Source organism: Drosophila busckii, chromosome X, assembly GCF_011750605.1.
Source record: "Drosophila busckii strain San Diego stock center, stock number 13000-0081.31 chromosome X, ASM1175060v1, whole genome shotgun sequence".
Lineage (NCBI taxonomy): Eukaryota > Metazoa > Arthropoda > Insecta > Diptera > Drosophilidae > Drosophila > Drosophila busckii.
This window is the reverse complement of record NC_046608.1, coordinates 7,177,186-7,191,972: the sequence shown is the minus strand read 5'-3', so window position 1 is coordinate 7,191,972 and position 14,787 is coordinate 7,177,186. Positions and strand designations below refer to the sequence as shown.

The 14,787-nt window shown below is 41.6% G+C and overlaps 1 protein-coding gene across 3 annotated transcripts; it reads right to left on the bottom strand.

Annotated features, from left to right (window-relative positions):
- Nucleotides 1-15: 15 nt before the first annotated feature.
- Nucleotides 16-14,551, bottom strand: LOC108606616 (E3 ubiquitin-protein ligase HECW2). 3 transcript variants are annotated; one of them, XM_017996888.2, is made up of 6 exons: nt 14,472-14,551; nt 13,644-14,281; nt 11,170-13,586; nt 10,431-10,597; nt 2,575-2,763; nt 16-2,518 (listed from the first exon to the last, which is right to left on the bottom strand). In XM_017996888.2, the coding sequence occupies exons 2-6, from the start codon at nt 14,041-14,043 to the stop codon at nt 1,444-1,446; spliced, it is 4,248 nt and encodes a 1,415-aa protein (XP_017852377.1). In that variant the 5' UTR covers nt 14,044-14,281; nt 14,472-14,551; the 3' UTR covers nt 16-1,443. The 3 variants fall into 3 exon arrangements, with proteins under 3 accessions (XP_017852377.1, XP_017852379.1, XP_017852378.1); XM_017996890.2 differs by lacking the exons at nt 10,431-10,597; nt 11,170-13,586; nt 13,644-14,281; nt 14,472-14,551 and adding an exon at nt 7,480-7,830 and having other exon boundaries at nt 17-2,518; XM_017996889.2 differs by lacking the exons at nt 10,431-10,597; nt 11,170-13,586; nt 13,644-14,281; nt 14,472-14,551 and adding an exon at nt 5,005-5,134 and having other exon boundaries at nt 17-2,518.
- Nucleotides 14,552-14,787: the final 236 nt, after the last annotated feature.

The following is a 14,787-nucleotide window of genomic DNA, read 5'->3' as shown; positions in this document are numbered from 1 at the left end:
TAATATAGTTTTAGTTAATCTATTTAATAAATACACGCGCATATTAATAAATCAATAAAACATGCTCAAGCTTACGGAAATCTTTCTCTCTCGCTTTCTATTTCACTAAACGCACTTGGTTAATTTCTTTCCGTGCTTTTGTGGGTGTGTGTGTTTTAACAAATGTGAAAATCTATATAAACAAATCACATAATCGCATAAGGATTATTGTATGTATTTTGCGTTTTTTACATTGCTCATCATAGAAAATGTTATTTAGCTATTACAATTCAATATAACTCAACTGTTACTTTTCATTTTTTATAAATATATTTTCGTTAAATACTTGCGAGCTTAAAAAACTAATTCAATTAAGCCAAAGCAATTTACTGGACCAATTGTACCAATCTCTAGGCGAATATATATAAGGATATTAGAGTGGGACCATATCAAGCACGATTTCGAGCCACTCTAATATAATTATATAGTACATATATTTGTAAAGATTTATATAAGTGTATGCGTGTAATATAAACTAACAACTAGTAAATATTTCAAATCCACAATTGGAATGCACAACTAATAACGCACACGTCTACTTAGAGAGAGAGAGAGAGAGAGAGCGGTATATTTAATTTATATATATAGTATAATTATATAGTTACAAGCTATTTAAGTATTGGCGTAGCATTTCGTTTTGTATTAAGCTAAGTTTAGTTTTAGAATGTAGGCATTTATGTTTTTGTTTTGTTTGTAGTGTTTGAGTCTCTATGGAATTATTTCAAAATTTCTTGAGGCAGTTGGCAATGAACGTAAGGAGAAAAACAAAAATAAATAAATATGGCAGGACTGCAGATAGTAAAATTCAAACAAGTAATAATTGAATGCTTTGCAGTTCTGCCGTGTTGTGTATAAGAAATTCTAGGCTTAGATTATAAGCTAAAGCCTGTTCAAGTCCAAGTTCTTAAGTGCTACAGACTGCAGTTTGTTCATTGGTTTCGAGTGTGTGTGTGTGGTAATGTGTGTGTGTGTGTTTGGTAACTTAGAGCTAATGACTGACCACGTGGCAAAAATACGTTCTTGAGGTAACAGCAATGGTTATGCATAAAGCGGCAAGTCTGTATAAACGTTTCTCCACTTGTAAACTTAAAACAGTCGACTGGACAAACGTCATGTCTTTCTTTAAATATCACGCAAAATAGCAACAAAAAAAAAAATTAATATATATATATTAACTATATATATGTATGCAGAGAGTGCTGACAAGTTATGGAAATATTAAAGCAGTTGATAGTTTAACCAGTTGCTTAAATTTTTGGTTATTACATTTGAAAATGTTGAATGAATATTTCAATACAAATAACAAACTAATGAATAATGAAATTAAATATCTATCAGCTGCTTAGATATAACAACAACTTGTGCAGCGCTCTTGGCTGCATAATCAAAAAACCAAACTATTATCTATTCGATGCCAAAGGTGTTTGTCTCCTCGACGGCCAGCAGCAGTTTCTCGTAGAGCAGCTCCGGCGTTGGATACGGCGGCAGGTCGAGACGATTGAAGCAGGTGTGAGCACGCGGCAGCGCATTGGGCTTGCCCCACTTCTCGATGCAGAAGCGTCGCGGGCCCGTCGAGCCGCGCAGCGCTGAGAAGCCCTCGTAGGGAATGCTGGAGGTGCCGGTGACGAACTGCAGCAGCCGCAGGCGCTGCTCATTGCTGAAGCGCTCGATGACCTGCCAGAACCAGACAATGACCTGATGGTTCTCATGATAGCCCGAGCGATATTCCGTGTTGAGACGCCAGTCGTTGGTGTCGATTTCAGCGGTGCCGGCTATGACTAGCTCCAGTTCGCGTGCATCGAAGATGGAGACAAGGCGCGAGTCCACGACCTCGTAGAAGCCACGCACCAGCGACTCGGTCTGCTCCTGCACACCGCGCTCCAGGCGCCACTTAATCATGCGCTCCAAGTACTCCTTCTTGTTCTTCTCGTTGACAATTATATTCTTGCCGCCTGGCTTGAGCTCGCGCTCCACAACGCGGCCCAGCAGCTCCTCGGTAACGCAAAAGGTCAGACCCAAGTCAATGCCAGTGCCAATGTCATTGTCGCGTATCCACTGCAGCGACTGATGAAACTCATTGTCCAGCGATTCCAGATCGCTCAATGCCACCGGCAGACGCAGCAGCGCCTTGTAGAACGGACGCGTAAAGAACGCATCCAGCAAATACTGATGCACCAAGGCGAGACCCAGCACGCGCCCACTGAAGCGGAACCAGTCGTGGCAGTTGTCCACGAAGGCGGAGAGCGGCGACACCTGCACCGTGTACGTGTCGTTGGCCGAGTACTCGAAGAGTCCGTAGTAGGGATTGAAGAGTTCGCGCGACAGCAGGAAGAAGAACTCACGCGAGGGCCCACCATAGTCCAGGCCCTCCTCCGTGTCCCAAAGCACAGCCAGACGGCCACGCTGCAGATCCTTCTTATTGGCCGACATTATGCGGCGGAACGCATCCTCCAGCAAATGACTGCGCCGTATGTGCAGCCTGCAAAAATAATTAATTAATTTATATATTCAAATTAAATACTCTTCGCTACTCACTTCAGCTTGTGTGGCCCCTGGCCATAGCCCTTGGACTCCAGCTTGCGATAGAAGCTGCGCAGCTTGGCCTCAAAGTCACGTCGGAATGGCGGCGGCGCCCGCTGCGGCATCCTCGAGCTCAGCACCGGCGAGCCCTGCGGACTGCGCTCCTCAATAGGAACATAGCTCATTATCTCCTGCTCAAACAAACTGCAAAGCAAACGAGAGCGAAAGAGAGAGCGTTACATGAGTAATGTTTAGCGCTTGCAATTAACATAAACAAAAACATTGCATTTGGCTGACGTCACAGTTGCAAATTGCTGCGATTGCGAAATTGATGCGCTTTTGGATTCTCGCGCTAAGCTGACAGCTGCTAAATTGTTGCATATTAATTGTTATTAACTAAAGCTAAAGTTGTAAAACTGCAGCCAGCATTTAGTTTCCATTGCAGTTTATTGTATTTAAAGCAAATATTAACTAAAACTGACTACATTTAATTTTTAATATTTAAATCTATAAGATTTTGTTATTTAAACTAAGTTTCGTTATTAAAAAAATATATAAAAATAACTCTGCGACGCTTAGAACAATTAAATAAACAATCTTTACTTTAATAATATCAACCTTGAGTTTTCCTATTCTTTCTATAAACTCTCAGCTAGATTTTCCGCGCGGAAGAACTTAATCGGACCTTGGCGTCTAGACTTTTCCGATCGAACTATCGATGCTAATTGCTTAGAACATAAAATCCAACAAACCACAAATAAATATATCTAGGCAATATTCTAATAATATGTTGATTCATAATCTGTTATTTTTTTTTTTTCGCTTACTTTTCGACCTTCAACTTGAATTTGAAAATTGGTCAATTAATAACGAAAATTATGGCGATCGGCGTCTGGTTTTTGCGGCTTTGGAAAGGCAATAAGTGCGGTGCGGGGCGGGGCGGGGAGGCGTAGGGGCGTGTCCACATGCATTAGTGACAACAGTTTTGAGTGCAATTAACGCCCCGTTCCACGGAAATCACTAATTTACAAATGTTAATAAATAAATTTTTGGCAATTTGTTGCTACAAATTATAGCAACTAATCTATATAGAAATGGAAACTGATCGAGCGAGCGCGCGGCTATATAATTAAGCCGTCTCAAATTACGATTGAAGTTTAGTCAACAACAATAGCAACGAAAACAGAAATTGCAATTAACTTAAATTAAAAGCGGCTGCAAAATGCGAGCGCAGCTTTTAAGGCGCGAAAACAAAAAAAAAAAACAAAAAAACGCAAGCGCGTGTTTAATATGCGGGTAACCCACAATGGTGGTGGTGGTGTAATTAACAACCCACTGAGCACAGATCAGAGAGCGAGTCCGAGAGCCATTGAGTGGTTCTGGTTCCAAGCAGTTCAAAGTGCAATTCTTCGAAAAAGGTTGACAAATGTCAATTTAAATTGAATTAACTTTGCCGTTTGTGTATTTTCAAATTTAATATATATAGAAGGAAACGATAATGAGTGTACCAGAAATGTCGTCTATGGCAAGCTTATCGCAAACAAAGCGCAGCCCTCGCTGCATGATAAAGTAAATTGATTGAAAGCTTAGAACTTAAACTTCAGTGAACTCGAACGCGCCTTAATCAGCGCGAGAGTGTGGAAAGCTTTTATCGAAAAATGTCCAAGAAAAATTGTAATGCAGACATTAAATTAAACATATATAGTATATATTGCATACAAGATATTGCATACAAACTGTTTACATATTTATCAATGGCTTGCTCAATTAAAGATTTCACACAGCAAACAAATTTATATTTGATATTTATTTAGTTCTTATTTTGAATCAAAATATATATGGCTTTGAGCCATAGAATTTATATTTATTTCATTTTATATTGATGCAAAAATAACCATTGATTTTATTTTCATAGGAATTGTTAACAATGATTAAATGAGTTTAGATTAAAAGATTAATTATATTTGATAAGCTGCTGCGTTAGCCATAAATTTACCTATGCAATTGATGTAGACTTTTTATAATTAAAGAAATACAATAAAATTTAAATAATTTCGATGAGTTTCAGTTGATATTAAAATTGTTAAATATTTTTTAAAATTGTCTGTTGAATATTTGCAACTTTTACATTTAAGTTAGACGTAATGTGAATTCCGCTCTGACTTCTAATTAATAATAATAAAATTCCATAAACAATTATTGTATTTTGCTGTTTGATATATCAACTACGACTAGTTACATATGTTTATAAATTATATAGCGCAACATCTGCCTACAAAAGTTGATAAAACACACAACATGAATTAAAAGTATGCACAATATGAACGAAAAATACGCATTGGACATATGCACAGTGAGTGTTGTATGTATGCGCATCGAGTGTAATATGAGAATGTTTTAGTAAATTGCTGCGCATTACAGAGTTTTGAATGTAGACTGACTCACTTGGCCCACATGGTGCTGTAGGTGTAGCTGAACTTGGAGAAGAGACCCATTGGCCTGGGCCCGCTTCACTGCTCACTCCACAGACAAGAAGCTATAAAGCCCTAATGGTTTGTCAATTAGCGCGCTATAAAACTTTTAAAGGCAACAACACACGATTCGTTGCAAAAACAACAACAGAAGGCAAAATAAACAAACAAAACAAAAAACCAAATAATTATTATTATAATAGTAGTGCAGCAGCAGTCAAAACATTCGCAAGCCGTACGAAGATCTCTTCAAGCTCTAAAGCAGGCGAGACCGTGGCTCCGTTTGCGTGGGTGTTGCAGCTAAGACTGGCTAAAGGCCAAAACCAAATGCACAAAAGCCAACTGCGATAGCCATTGATAAGGCGCGAGGTGATAAAACCATTAACAACAACAACAACAACAACAAATGTATAAACAATGTCGCAAGTTCTAGCAGCAGCGAATTAATGTAACCAACTGGGCTGGAGTGGGGTGGGGTTGCTGCTATCTATATCTATGGATTGAGCAGGGGAAGTGCTGGTTTTGTTTTTATTTTTTGTTTTTAATCAAAAAGCAGCATGTGCCGCGTCCGCGAGCCGCAGCAGTTGCAACAGTTGATCGATTGTGACCAATTTAACATGTGGCAACCTCCCGATTCAATAACGACTGCGCCAACAAAACAATAACAACAACAATAAATACACTAACTAAAACGATTTACAGCCAGAGATTTAGTAATCAACAATTTAGCGCACGCACCTTGAAACATTTTTAGTAAACTTATCGCTAAATTTAGACTTTAGCTAATAAAAACATTTATAGAATATTTCGATATCGATACTATCGATACAATTATATGTTAAGCACTTGAACAACAACCTACACTTTAATATACATTTTTTAAAAATTATAAGACTGTCGCAGAATTTTTTTTTATTGACTTCATATGCATCAAATTATACGTTAGGCATTAGCCAAGTGTTTAGAGCACTTGAACTACGCTCTAATATAAATAATAATAAATAATATAAACAATTGTGTGGTATATTCAAGTCTAAGCGCTAGAGCATTTCAATTTCTTTATGCCCACAATGTAATTAAAATTGTTGTGTTTTGTATTTTGATATTTTGAAGTGCGTGTAATACGAGTGCGAACTCAAGTTGCCAGCTTGAGATCCTTTGGACTACTGAGCACCGCGCAACGTTTGGGGCTGTTATTAAGTTATTGGATCCCTTTGTTATTTATGCCTTGCAGCATTACTAGATGTTTACGACTATGCATGCCAGCGATTTGGCATTTGGCATTGGAGGAGTTCTGTAATGAGAAACCCTGAGAGACACAAATATTTTACAGCTATGAGAAGAAATTCCAAATTCCTTGAGTCCGAGTCCGAGTTTGCTTATGCGATCATCTCTGGGTGGCAAAAAGCTGCGACGCTTATCGTGAGAAGTAAAGAACTTATGAATGGGAACCTAGAGCTGAGAGCTTGTAACATAAATAAAGCAAACTTCAGCGAAACGTATAGGAAATGATTCATGAGCGAAGTGTAGTAGTAAAAAATAAGTCAATTTGTAGTAAACAAAATGGAATGCAAATGTGTAATATGATAACACAGGATATAGTGTTCATATATATGCATGAGAAACTTCCAATTTAAGCTGGATGTTGGCCTTTTATATAATAAGCGAGGGTTGTTCATTAAATTGTTGAAAAAGTTAGACTAACATTTAATTATGTATGTATGAATTTAATAATTAAAGCTTGAAAGATATTAATACTATTAACAAGTCTGTTGTTTCATAGAGCAAATATTTACAATTTAAATAAAAAAAAGTGAGGACTTAAATAAAATTCTGCTTAGCTTTGCTCCGAAATATATTTGAATTAAATTATATTTTTTATATAAGCCTCTATTACAACATTCTTTTTAGCCTTCAAATATATATTATCGTTCTGTATCTTGCCCATTTTTTAGACCTACAATATTATCAATTAGTCAAGAGATAAGCAAATTGACCTACATACATATTGAAGCGTAATTTTATCATTTAGTATTAATTTGGAACTTGTATAAAGTTATTTCACTATGTGGAAATGATTAGTAAAAAGAAAATAATAATAAATGCATAATAAATTGACAACTTAATTTTATGTCAAAATAAATATGCCGACTAATAGAAAAGAAAAATATACAAGTCTCATAAGTTTTGCTTGTAAATAAATTTCGAATATAAATTATCAAGCTATTCAAGTTGCTTTAATTCTGCACAATAGCAAACATTTAATTTACAAACAAATTACATTGTTTATAAATGAAAAGTGTTGGGCGTCTTACACACAAATGTAGTCACCAAGCAATTATTATAAATCATTTCACAAGTGTTGTTAAGTTGCAATATTTAGTCACAATGCAGCGCTGCCGAACCGGATTATTGAATAAACAAATAGTGGGGATGGGGAGTTACTTACACGGCCCAGACAATGTACGCAGTCTTTGAGAGGAAGCCCATGATGATGATGCTGCTGATGCTGCTGATGCTGTTGCTGGTTGCCCAAAGAATTGATTTGAACACTTGCACATGCCTTGGAGTTGTCAAACTATTTTTTAAACACTTTATGCGCACAGCAAAAAAAAATTGTCACAGCTAATTTTATTTATTTATGTTTTCAGTTTGCACGCGCTGACAGTTTAAATGCTTCTGTTATTTTTTGTGTGAGTTCAAAATTGCGGCCTCGCCGCGCTCTAGAGCGTCAAATGTGTGGAGTTCACATTTAGTAGATAATATACAATAAATATTAAGAGGCTCGACCGTTCGACCGTCCGTTCGTTCGTTCGTTCGTTCGGCTGAATGTTAAACGCAGAATGGTCGCTTTTGTTTACGCGCTGAGCGATAAATATGAAATTGAAATTGGAATTGGAAATGAACAAGAACAACGACAGCAGCAGCAAAGAAAATTATTTAATTGTGAAATATATTTGTGGCACGAAGTGCAGCCGATGCCGTTACCATTGACGAACTTCTAATTTTCTTGAGTCGCGCCGATCGCTGAGCGCAGAGCGAAGAACCGAACCGAAGCCAAAGCCGAAGCAACTTTTGCTTGTTGTTCGGGGGTTCTATGGACTGACTCACTAACTCAACTGCGACTGCGACTGCGACTGCGACTGCGATTACGTATACGCGCCGCTGCAGTTGTTGAAGCCAAGGGCTAAACATGTGTGTGCCGCGCACATTGGCATTGGTCATGGGCGCGATCATCATGCACTTAGCACGCCCAAAAACAACAATAAACAGTCAGCGGGCACAGTGGCTGCCACTGTATCGTACTCAATGAACTGTAAACTCGATCTATGGGTCAAATAACAAACACAAATAGCAACTCCAAACTTCTGCCGCGGGCTTGTCAACGCTTCCAGCCAGTTGTGACAATGCTGATGATGACGATGACGACACTGCCACACCCCCTTTTATATTCGCATCGAACTCTAGGCTGGGCTCTCGCCTTCATAAATTATTGGTTTATTGGCAAAGGTTCATTTGCTAGCTGTGACCCAAGCTCAAGCTCAAGCTCAAGCTCAAGCTCCACTCCACATATAACGCTTTGCTTTCAATTTGTGTGGGGATTATAACAATTTGGGGCGCCAGCTGGTGGGCGTGGCCACAAGCAATACGTTTAACATTCTAGCGCGCTCAGAGGCTTTTGCTTTCTTTACTTAACGTACACACATACATACATATTATATATTCATATATTAATCAGCTTTGCCTAAATATAAAAAGCCCCACTACAGTCGCAGACAACAAATAAAAAATTCCCTCACCTCAAGATGAAAGCAAACAAACGAACAAACTTATTTTAATTTCGTATATGCTGGAAATACTTTTCATTTCAAATTGTTTGCAAGCTCAAACATGTTGAGTTTATTAGCAAATATGAAATTTATTAATTGATTAATTGATAAACAAATTTAAGCAGCAAAATGCAAAATATTTTCGTTGGCTGAGCGTTAATTAAATAAATAAGGTACAAAAACTAAGTTCATCAATAACTTAAATATATTTTTTTAAATAAATAGTTTTGCACTTTATATAAAATAATTGTATGGTGATTTTATAATATTTTTATATTATATAAATAGTAGTATTTTCCAGAATACAAATACTTAATATGTTAATAATTAATATTTGATATTTGTGTATAAATAAATTATACAATTATTGATATAATTTATATAATTATTGATAAAAAAAATTGTTTTTCAAAGTAAACAAATAAGTAAAACAAGAATTTAAAAAACTAACGAATTAAAACTGGAAAATTTGCATTAGAAAATTCATTCAAACAAAATTCATTTAATTTTTCAAACATTATGTTTTGTATTCATAGATTTATAAATAAATCTTATGGTCTGCAATCCTAAATTATTTAGTAAGCCCCGCCTAAACCATAAGTATAATAAATTAAGAAAAGTTTCTCTGCCTACACAAAGCTTCAGCTTTAACCAATTTGATTGGGCCATAACCTGTTAAATTTAGTTGTAATGCATTTGGTACTAACAATAAATTCAATTAAAGAGTCGAGCGAGCTAACTTGTTCCAATTTGGCAAGCAAATTGTGGTTAATTAAAATTAATTTTGACAGTTGCTGAGCTGTTTTATTTTATTTTGGGTTAACACTGCCACTCCCACGGTGTTGATGCCGCCGCGCTGCATTTGCGGGTGCAATGAAGCGCAATAATTTGTCTAATTGACTGCAATTAAAATTGCTCAAAGCCCAATCAAAGCAGTTGTTGGCTGACTTGGCTAACTAGCATTGTTAGTTAGGAGAGTGATATCATATTTAATATCTGGGGCCAGCTGTTAACAAACAGATTAAGGCCAAATGCCAGATGCATGTGAATGTTTGAGCCAATAAATATTTAAGATTGGAAATTAACTGATTAACTAATTTGTAAAAATATTTGAAAATATTTTATGTGCATAGCTTAGCTCGTATATCGCATATAAAATGAATTGTTTTGCCAACTCAAACTGCTAACTTATAAACAAATAAGAATTTTGCCTACCTGAGGCAAGTTCAAAATAGACACGGCCATTAAAACTATAAATAATTTTCAAGCAGGAGCTTTGAGTTCACCTTGCTTGGCTTATTATTATTATAAATTTATATTGCAAGTGCTTGGAAAATTAGTAAACGACCTTCGACCAGCGATTTTCAAAAGCAATTAACACACATGCAGCTAGACATGCAGACATTTGGCGCGGTGCACTCAAGCAGGACGACCACCAAACCAAGCCAAAGTGATTCACCCACCCCCAAAGCAACAGCAACAACGCTGACGCAGCCAATTGCCCACAGCTTAATTGAACTTAATATATATTATATATATATAGACAGGTGTTTGTATTGCCAGCACTCACCTGAGCAATATGGTCAGCTGTAGATCGTGACCTAGACGCTCCAGTGCGAGCACGCCCTCCACTCTCAAAATGTTAATCTTCTCACGCAGCGATCGAGAGACCGTATGCTGACCTTGTCGCTCCCGCAGTATCTCCAGTATATTGGGTTGACGCAGAAATGCAATGACCTGATGTTGGTAATAAAATAAAATAATTAATAATCATTTTTATGATTTTAACAAACTAATACAAAATCGGAGCATATATATATTATAGCTTATATTACATTAGCTATGCCAGCTAAAGCTTTTCTTCATTTCCTTAATAGTTTAAAAGATGACTCTCATTTTCTTAAAGATTTCGAATCTATATCGAATCTATATCTATCGAATAATAGAGAAAATTACTTGAACTATTTAAAATTTTAAATTTTTGGTGTAGCAGTGCAAATACATTAAAAGTTTTGGGGTCTCAAGCATAGATTCGTTAAATTACAACTAAAATGGCTTTTAAACAGATTTTCAAGATTTAATAGATCTATATCTATCCATAGCTATAGGTAAAATGCTGATGTCTCGGCTGGGTCAGACTTAGCTGAGAGCATCTTTAATCCAACCATCATCTAAAATCTAAGCCTACATCCAATTCACTCATTAGTTCGTTCATAATCAAAATTATATAACAAGACTAAACTCGAAGCTGTTGCTAAGACACCCGCGGAGGAACCTTCTTGACCCACTTCTAAGTATCGTCAGTTTACCTTTTCGTTATAGGCAATGGGCACATCCTCGTAGCCCAGAGCATTGGCGCCGTTGCTGGTGCTGGGGCCACCGGCGGCGCCGGCCAAGCTCAGGCCACAGGCAATGGCCGCCGCTGTGGTGCAGTTGTGGGCATTGGCCAGCGCCTGGCTGGTGCGGCAGGGACGCGGCGGCGGCAGAGGCGGCACGCCCGAGACCGCTGAGGAGCTGCTGCTGCTGCCCGAGCTGGAGGAGTTGATGTGGCCACTGGTGGCCGACAGGCAGTTGCCATCCACAAGATCCGGCTGATGCAGATGGCGATGGCGCACGACGCGCGGCGACTCAACTGGCAGGCGGGGATCCATGAACGAGGTCTTGCGATGCTGATGATCGATGAAGAATTGCTTGCCCGACTGGTCCAGCTTGGTCTCCCAGCTGGAGGGCAGATCGCGGCCCAGCTGGGCAAAGGTGTTGACCAAGGCGACCAAGTCCTTGTTGTACTGATAGCGTTGGAAGCACTGCGGATCACGCCGGACGCGCATGACCATGTGCTTCAAGGCAGCGTTGCGATTGTAGATCTGGAGTGCCGCCTCGTTGGTGTGCAGCAGTGAGTAGAAGTCCGGGCGGCAGAGCATCAGTATGGCGGGATGTATGGGCAGATGCAGGGAGGAGGCGTTGGCGGCGTTGCTGGCCGCGCTGCCGGCGGAGGCGGTGGCAGTGACGGCGACGGCGGCGACGACAGGCGCTGTGGACGGCGTCTCAGCGGCGGCGGCTAAATAGTCACGCTGCTCATTGGTAATGGTGCGCCTGATGGACTGATAGCGTCTGTCCAGCTGCTGGCGATGATGCTGCTCGCGTCCCACTGGCGCCGTGCTGGGCCCAGGACGCTGCCAGGATGTGGTGCGCGTGGTGTGATCTATGTAGAAAATGCGTCCATGGCTGTCCATGCGTGCCTCCCAAGCGGGCGGCAGCGGTGGCTCCGCATTGACGGCGGCCGCGGCAGCTGCAGCGGCGGCTATGGCCGCCGAGCGTTCTGGTATGGATGGCAGCCGCGTGCTGCTCAGATGCAGCAGCTCCGTTGTGTCCTCTGCGCCGGCGGCGGCGGCAGCAGCGGCACGAGCCACTGGCGAAGCAGGCGGCGTATAATCCGCCGTATCCATAACATTGGCAGTGACCGCTTGGAGTCGCGCATGGCGGCGCGCATGATGCGTGGGCGTGGGTGGACACACTAAGGCGGCACTGCCGCCGCCCACACGTTTCAGCAGTCGCTGCTGCGGACGCTGCGCTGGAGCCAAAGGCAGTGGCAGCTGCGCTTCAATGGCGCCGCCCACGCCACGCCCACGCGTAGGCGAATGCTGCTCCGGGCTAAGGCTGACATCCATGGGTGAGGCACTGCGCGTGGAGCAGCCCGAGGGTGGACTACGCTGGCGCTTGGGTGACAGAAGCAGTCTTGGTGAATGCTCATCCGCTCCAGCGCCAGCTTTGCCATTGGACAGAGCGCGCGTCAACGGACGATGCTGTCGCAGTTGAGGAAAATGATGGCCATTGTGTCCAGCGGCACTGCTGCTGGCGCTTGGCTGCTGCTCCTGCTGCTGTTGCTGCTGCAGCGGAAACGTTGGGAACTCATAGCTCAGATGCGCCGGCACCTGCTGCGTGCTTATGGTGTTTATATAGCTATCGGGTCCTATTTTCTTTTGCAGCAGCGGCTTGAAGCGCATGGGCGGACTCTGCTCCGCCTGGACGGGCAGACGCAGCGGCGAGTTGTTGTTGCTGGCGCTGCCGCTATAGCTGGGCGTCTCCTCGCCCAGCAACCGCTCGTCCGTGTCGAGTATATCGAACTTGAACACATCGCCCTGCAGCTTCAACTCACGTCCACGCGGTGGCCACGAGCGTTCCAGCGGCCTATGCGGCGCCGGTTGTCTCAGCTGCTGCTGTGCCGCGCTCGCCTGCAGCGCAGCCGCTGCACCTAGTAAACTCTCCACAGCAGCTGCCTCCTCATCGAGCTCCAGCTCCTGCTGCTGCTGTTCCTCCTCCTCTTGCTGCTCGGCCACGCTAAGCGTATCCACCATTTCCGCGGGCACCGTTTCGAAACATTCGCGCGCCACCCACAGGTTGAAGCTGTCGCCATTGCAGCTAGTTGCTTTGTTTTTTCTCTTGCAGCCAGCGGTTTGTGGTGACAGCGTCCAGGATTTGCGACGCGCCCCGCCGCCAACGCTGCAGCTGCCGTCGCTGCCAATGCTGCCGTTGCAGGAACTTGTCGGCGACAGCGTCGTGGCTGGCGTCTCACAGCTCTTGGTGCTCAGCAGTGTTTGGCGTTGCAAAGGCGCTGGCGATGGTGCTGGGGATTGAGATTCTGATTGGGCTGGCGCAGGCGGTGGTTCTGTTGTTATTGTCGCCGCCTGCACATCGTTGTTTATTGCTTGTGGCAAGTCTGTGACAGCTGCAAGCAAATTGGATTTATTTACATTAATTTCACATTTAATTACCAAACACTTACTCTCTGGCTGTGGCAGTTCTAGTTGCGCCTGCGTTTGCTCTGCGCACGCATCTTCATCCGCATCACTTATATTTACTCTGACGTCACTCGCTAGTGTCAATGCACTTTGAAAGGCCATTTCCAGCTCGTCGCTTTCGTTGCCGTTCCGCGCCTCATAATACGCTTCCTTGGCATCGTCATCCTCATCATCATCATCATCATCATCATCATCATCATCATCCTCTTCATCGTCATCCTCCTCGTGTGCTTGCTCAGCATTATTCTTATGCGTCGTTGTCGTTGTTGTTGATGTTGATGTTGTTGTTGCCAATTGGTTGTTGTCTTGCTCGGCAGCCGCTAGATTGCTTTCACCAAAGCCGCTTGGCACATTGCTGCCAGCATGGATCACTGTAGATTCCATGCTGCTGCTGCTCCAACTGTTTACCCCGCCCCAACTGCTACACTGCTGCTGCTCTACTTTTTTATAGATTTTTTGTTTCGCATAATATTGGCTGCTGCTGCTGCGTCGTTGTGTTCTAGCTATCGATAGTTTCAAAATGCTGACCAAACAGCTGTTTGTTTTTGTTGTTTGCTGGTAAACAAAAATTTAAGTGTGGCCAGCCTAATGCACACAGCACATCAGCTATCGCAAAAAAGTGCTGGAAAATCCAAAAAGTTACAACGACCGTTAGATACTTAAAGTTTTTGCCTTAATTTAAAAGCTTTAATGAAGTTTTTAAATAAATATAATAGCTGAAGGCTTTGTTGTCTGCGCGCGCCATTTAATTAGCTTTAATATATTCCTATTATTGTTAATTTTAAATAAGCCAAAAAAAAAAAATGACTCACTGCTTGCAGTCATAAGTGCTTATGCCCCAACAGTCCGTGCACGACTGACCTGTGGCCTCGCTCGCTGGCTTACCTGCCAGCCTCCCACATATGAGAGCGTCGTTGCTCTCTCATGTTTGCATGAGAGAATATTGTATTTGGCGCCAAGCTGAGAAATTATTGGCAAGCTAGTGTTAGTAAATGATGCTGCCGCTTGCCAGGAGCCTGTGCTGCGTACCTGCCTTACAATACAGCTGGTAACGCGGGCATATTTAAAATTACGGTAAATACTCTGGGTTGCCATCCATTGCGTGTATTTTGCGCCAGAATTTGTTAT

Coding starts and splice junctions, on each gene's coding strand:
- LOC108606616 (XM_017996888.2), bottom strand. CDS start 14,043: ATGGAATCTACAGTGATCCATGCTGGCAGCAATGTGCCAAGCGGCTTT. Junction 10,598..11,169: donor CCATTGCCTATAACGAAAAG/GTAAACTGACGA, acceptor TACCAACATCAG/GTCATTGCATTTCTGCGTCA. Junction 2,519..2,574: donor CAGGGGCCACACAAGCTGAA/GTGAGTAGCGAA, acceptor TTATTTTTGCAG/GCTGCACATACGGCGCAGTC.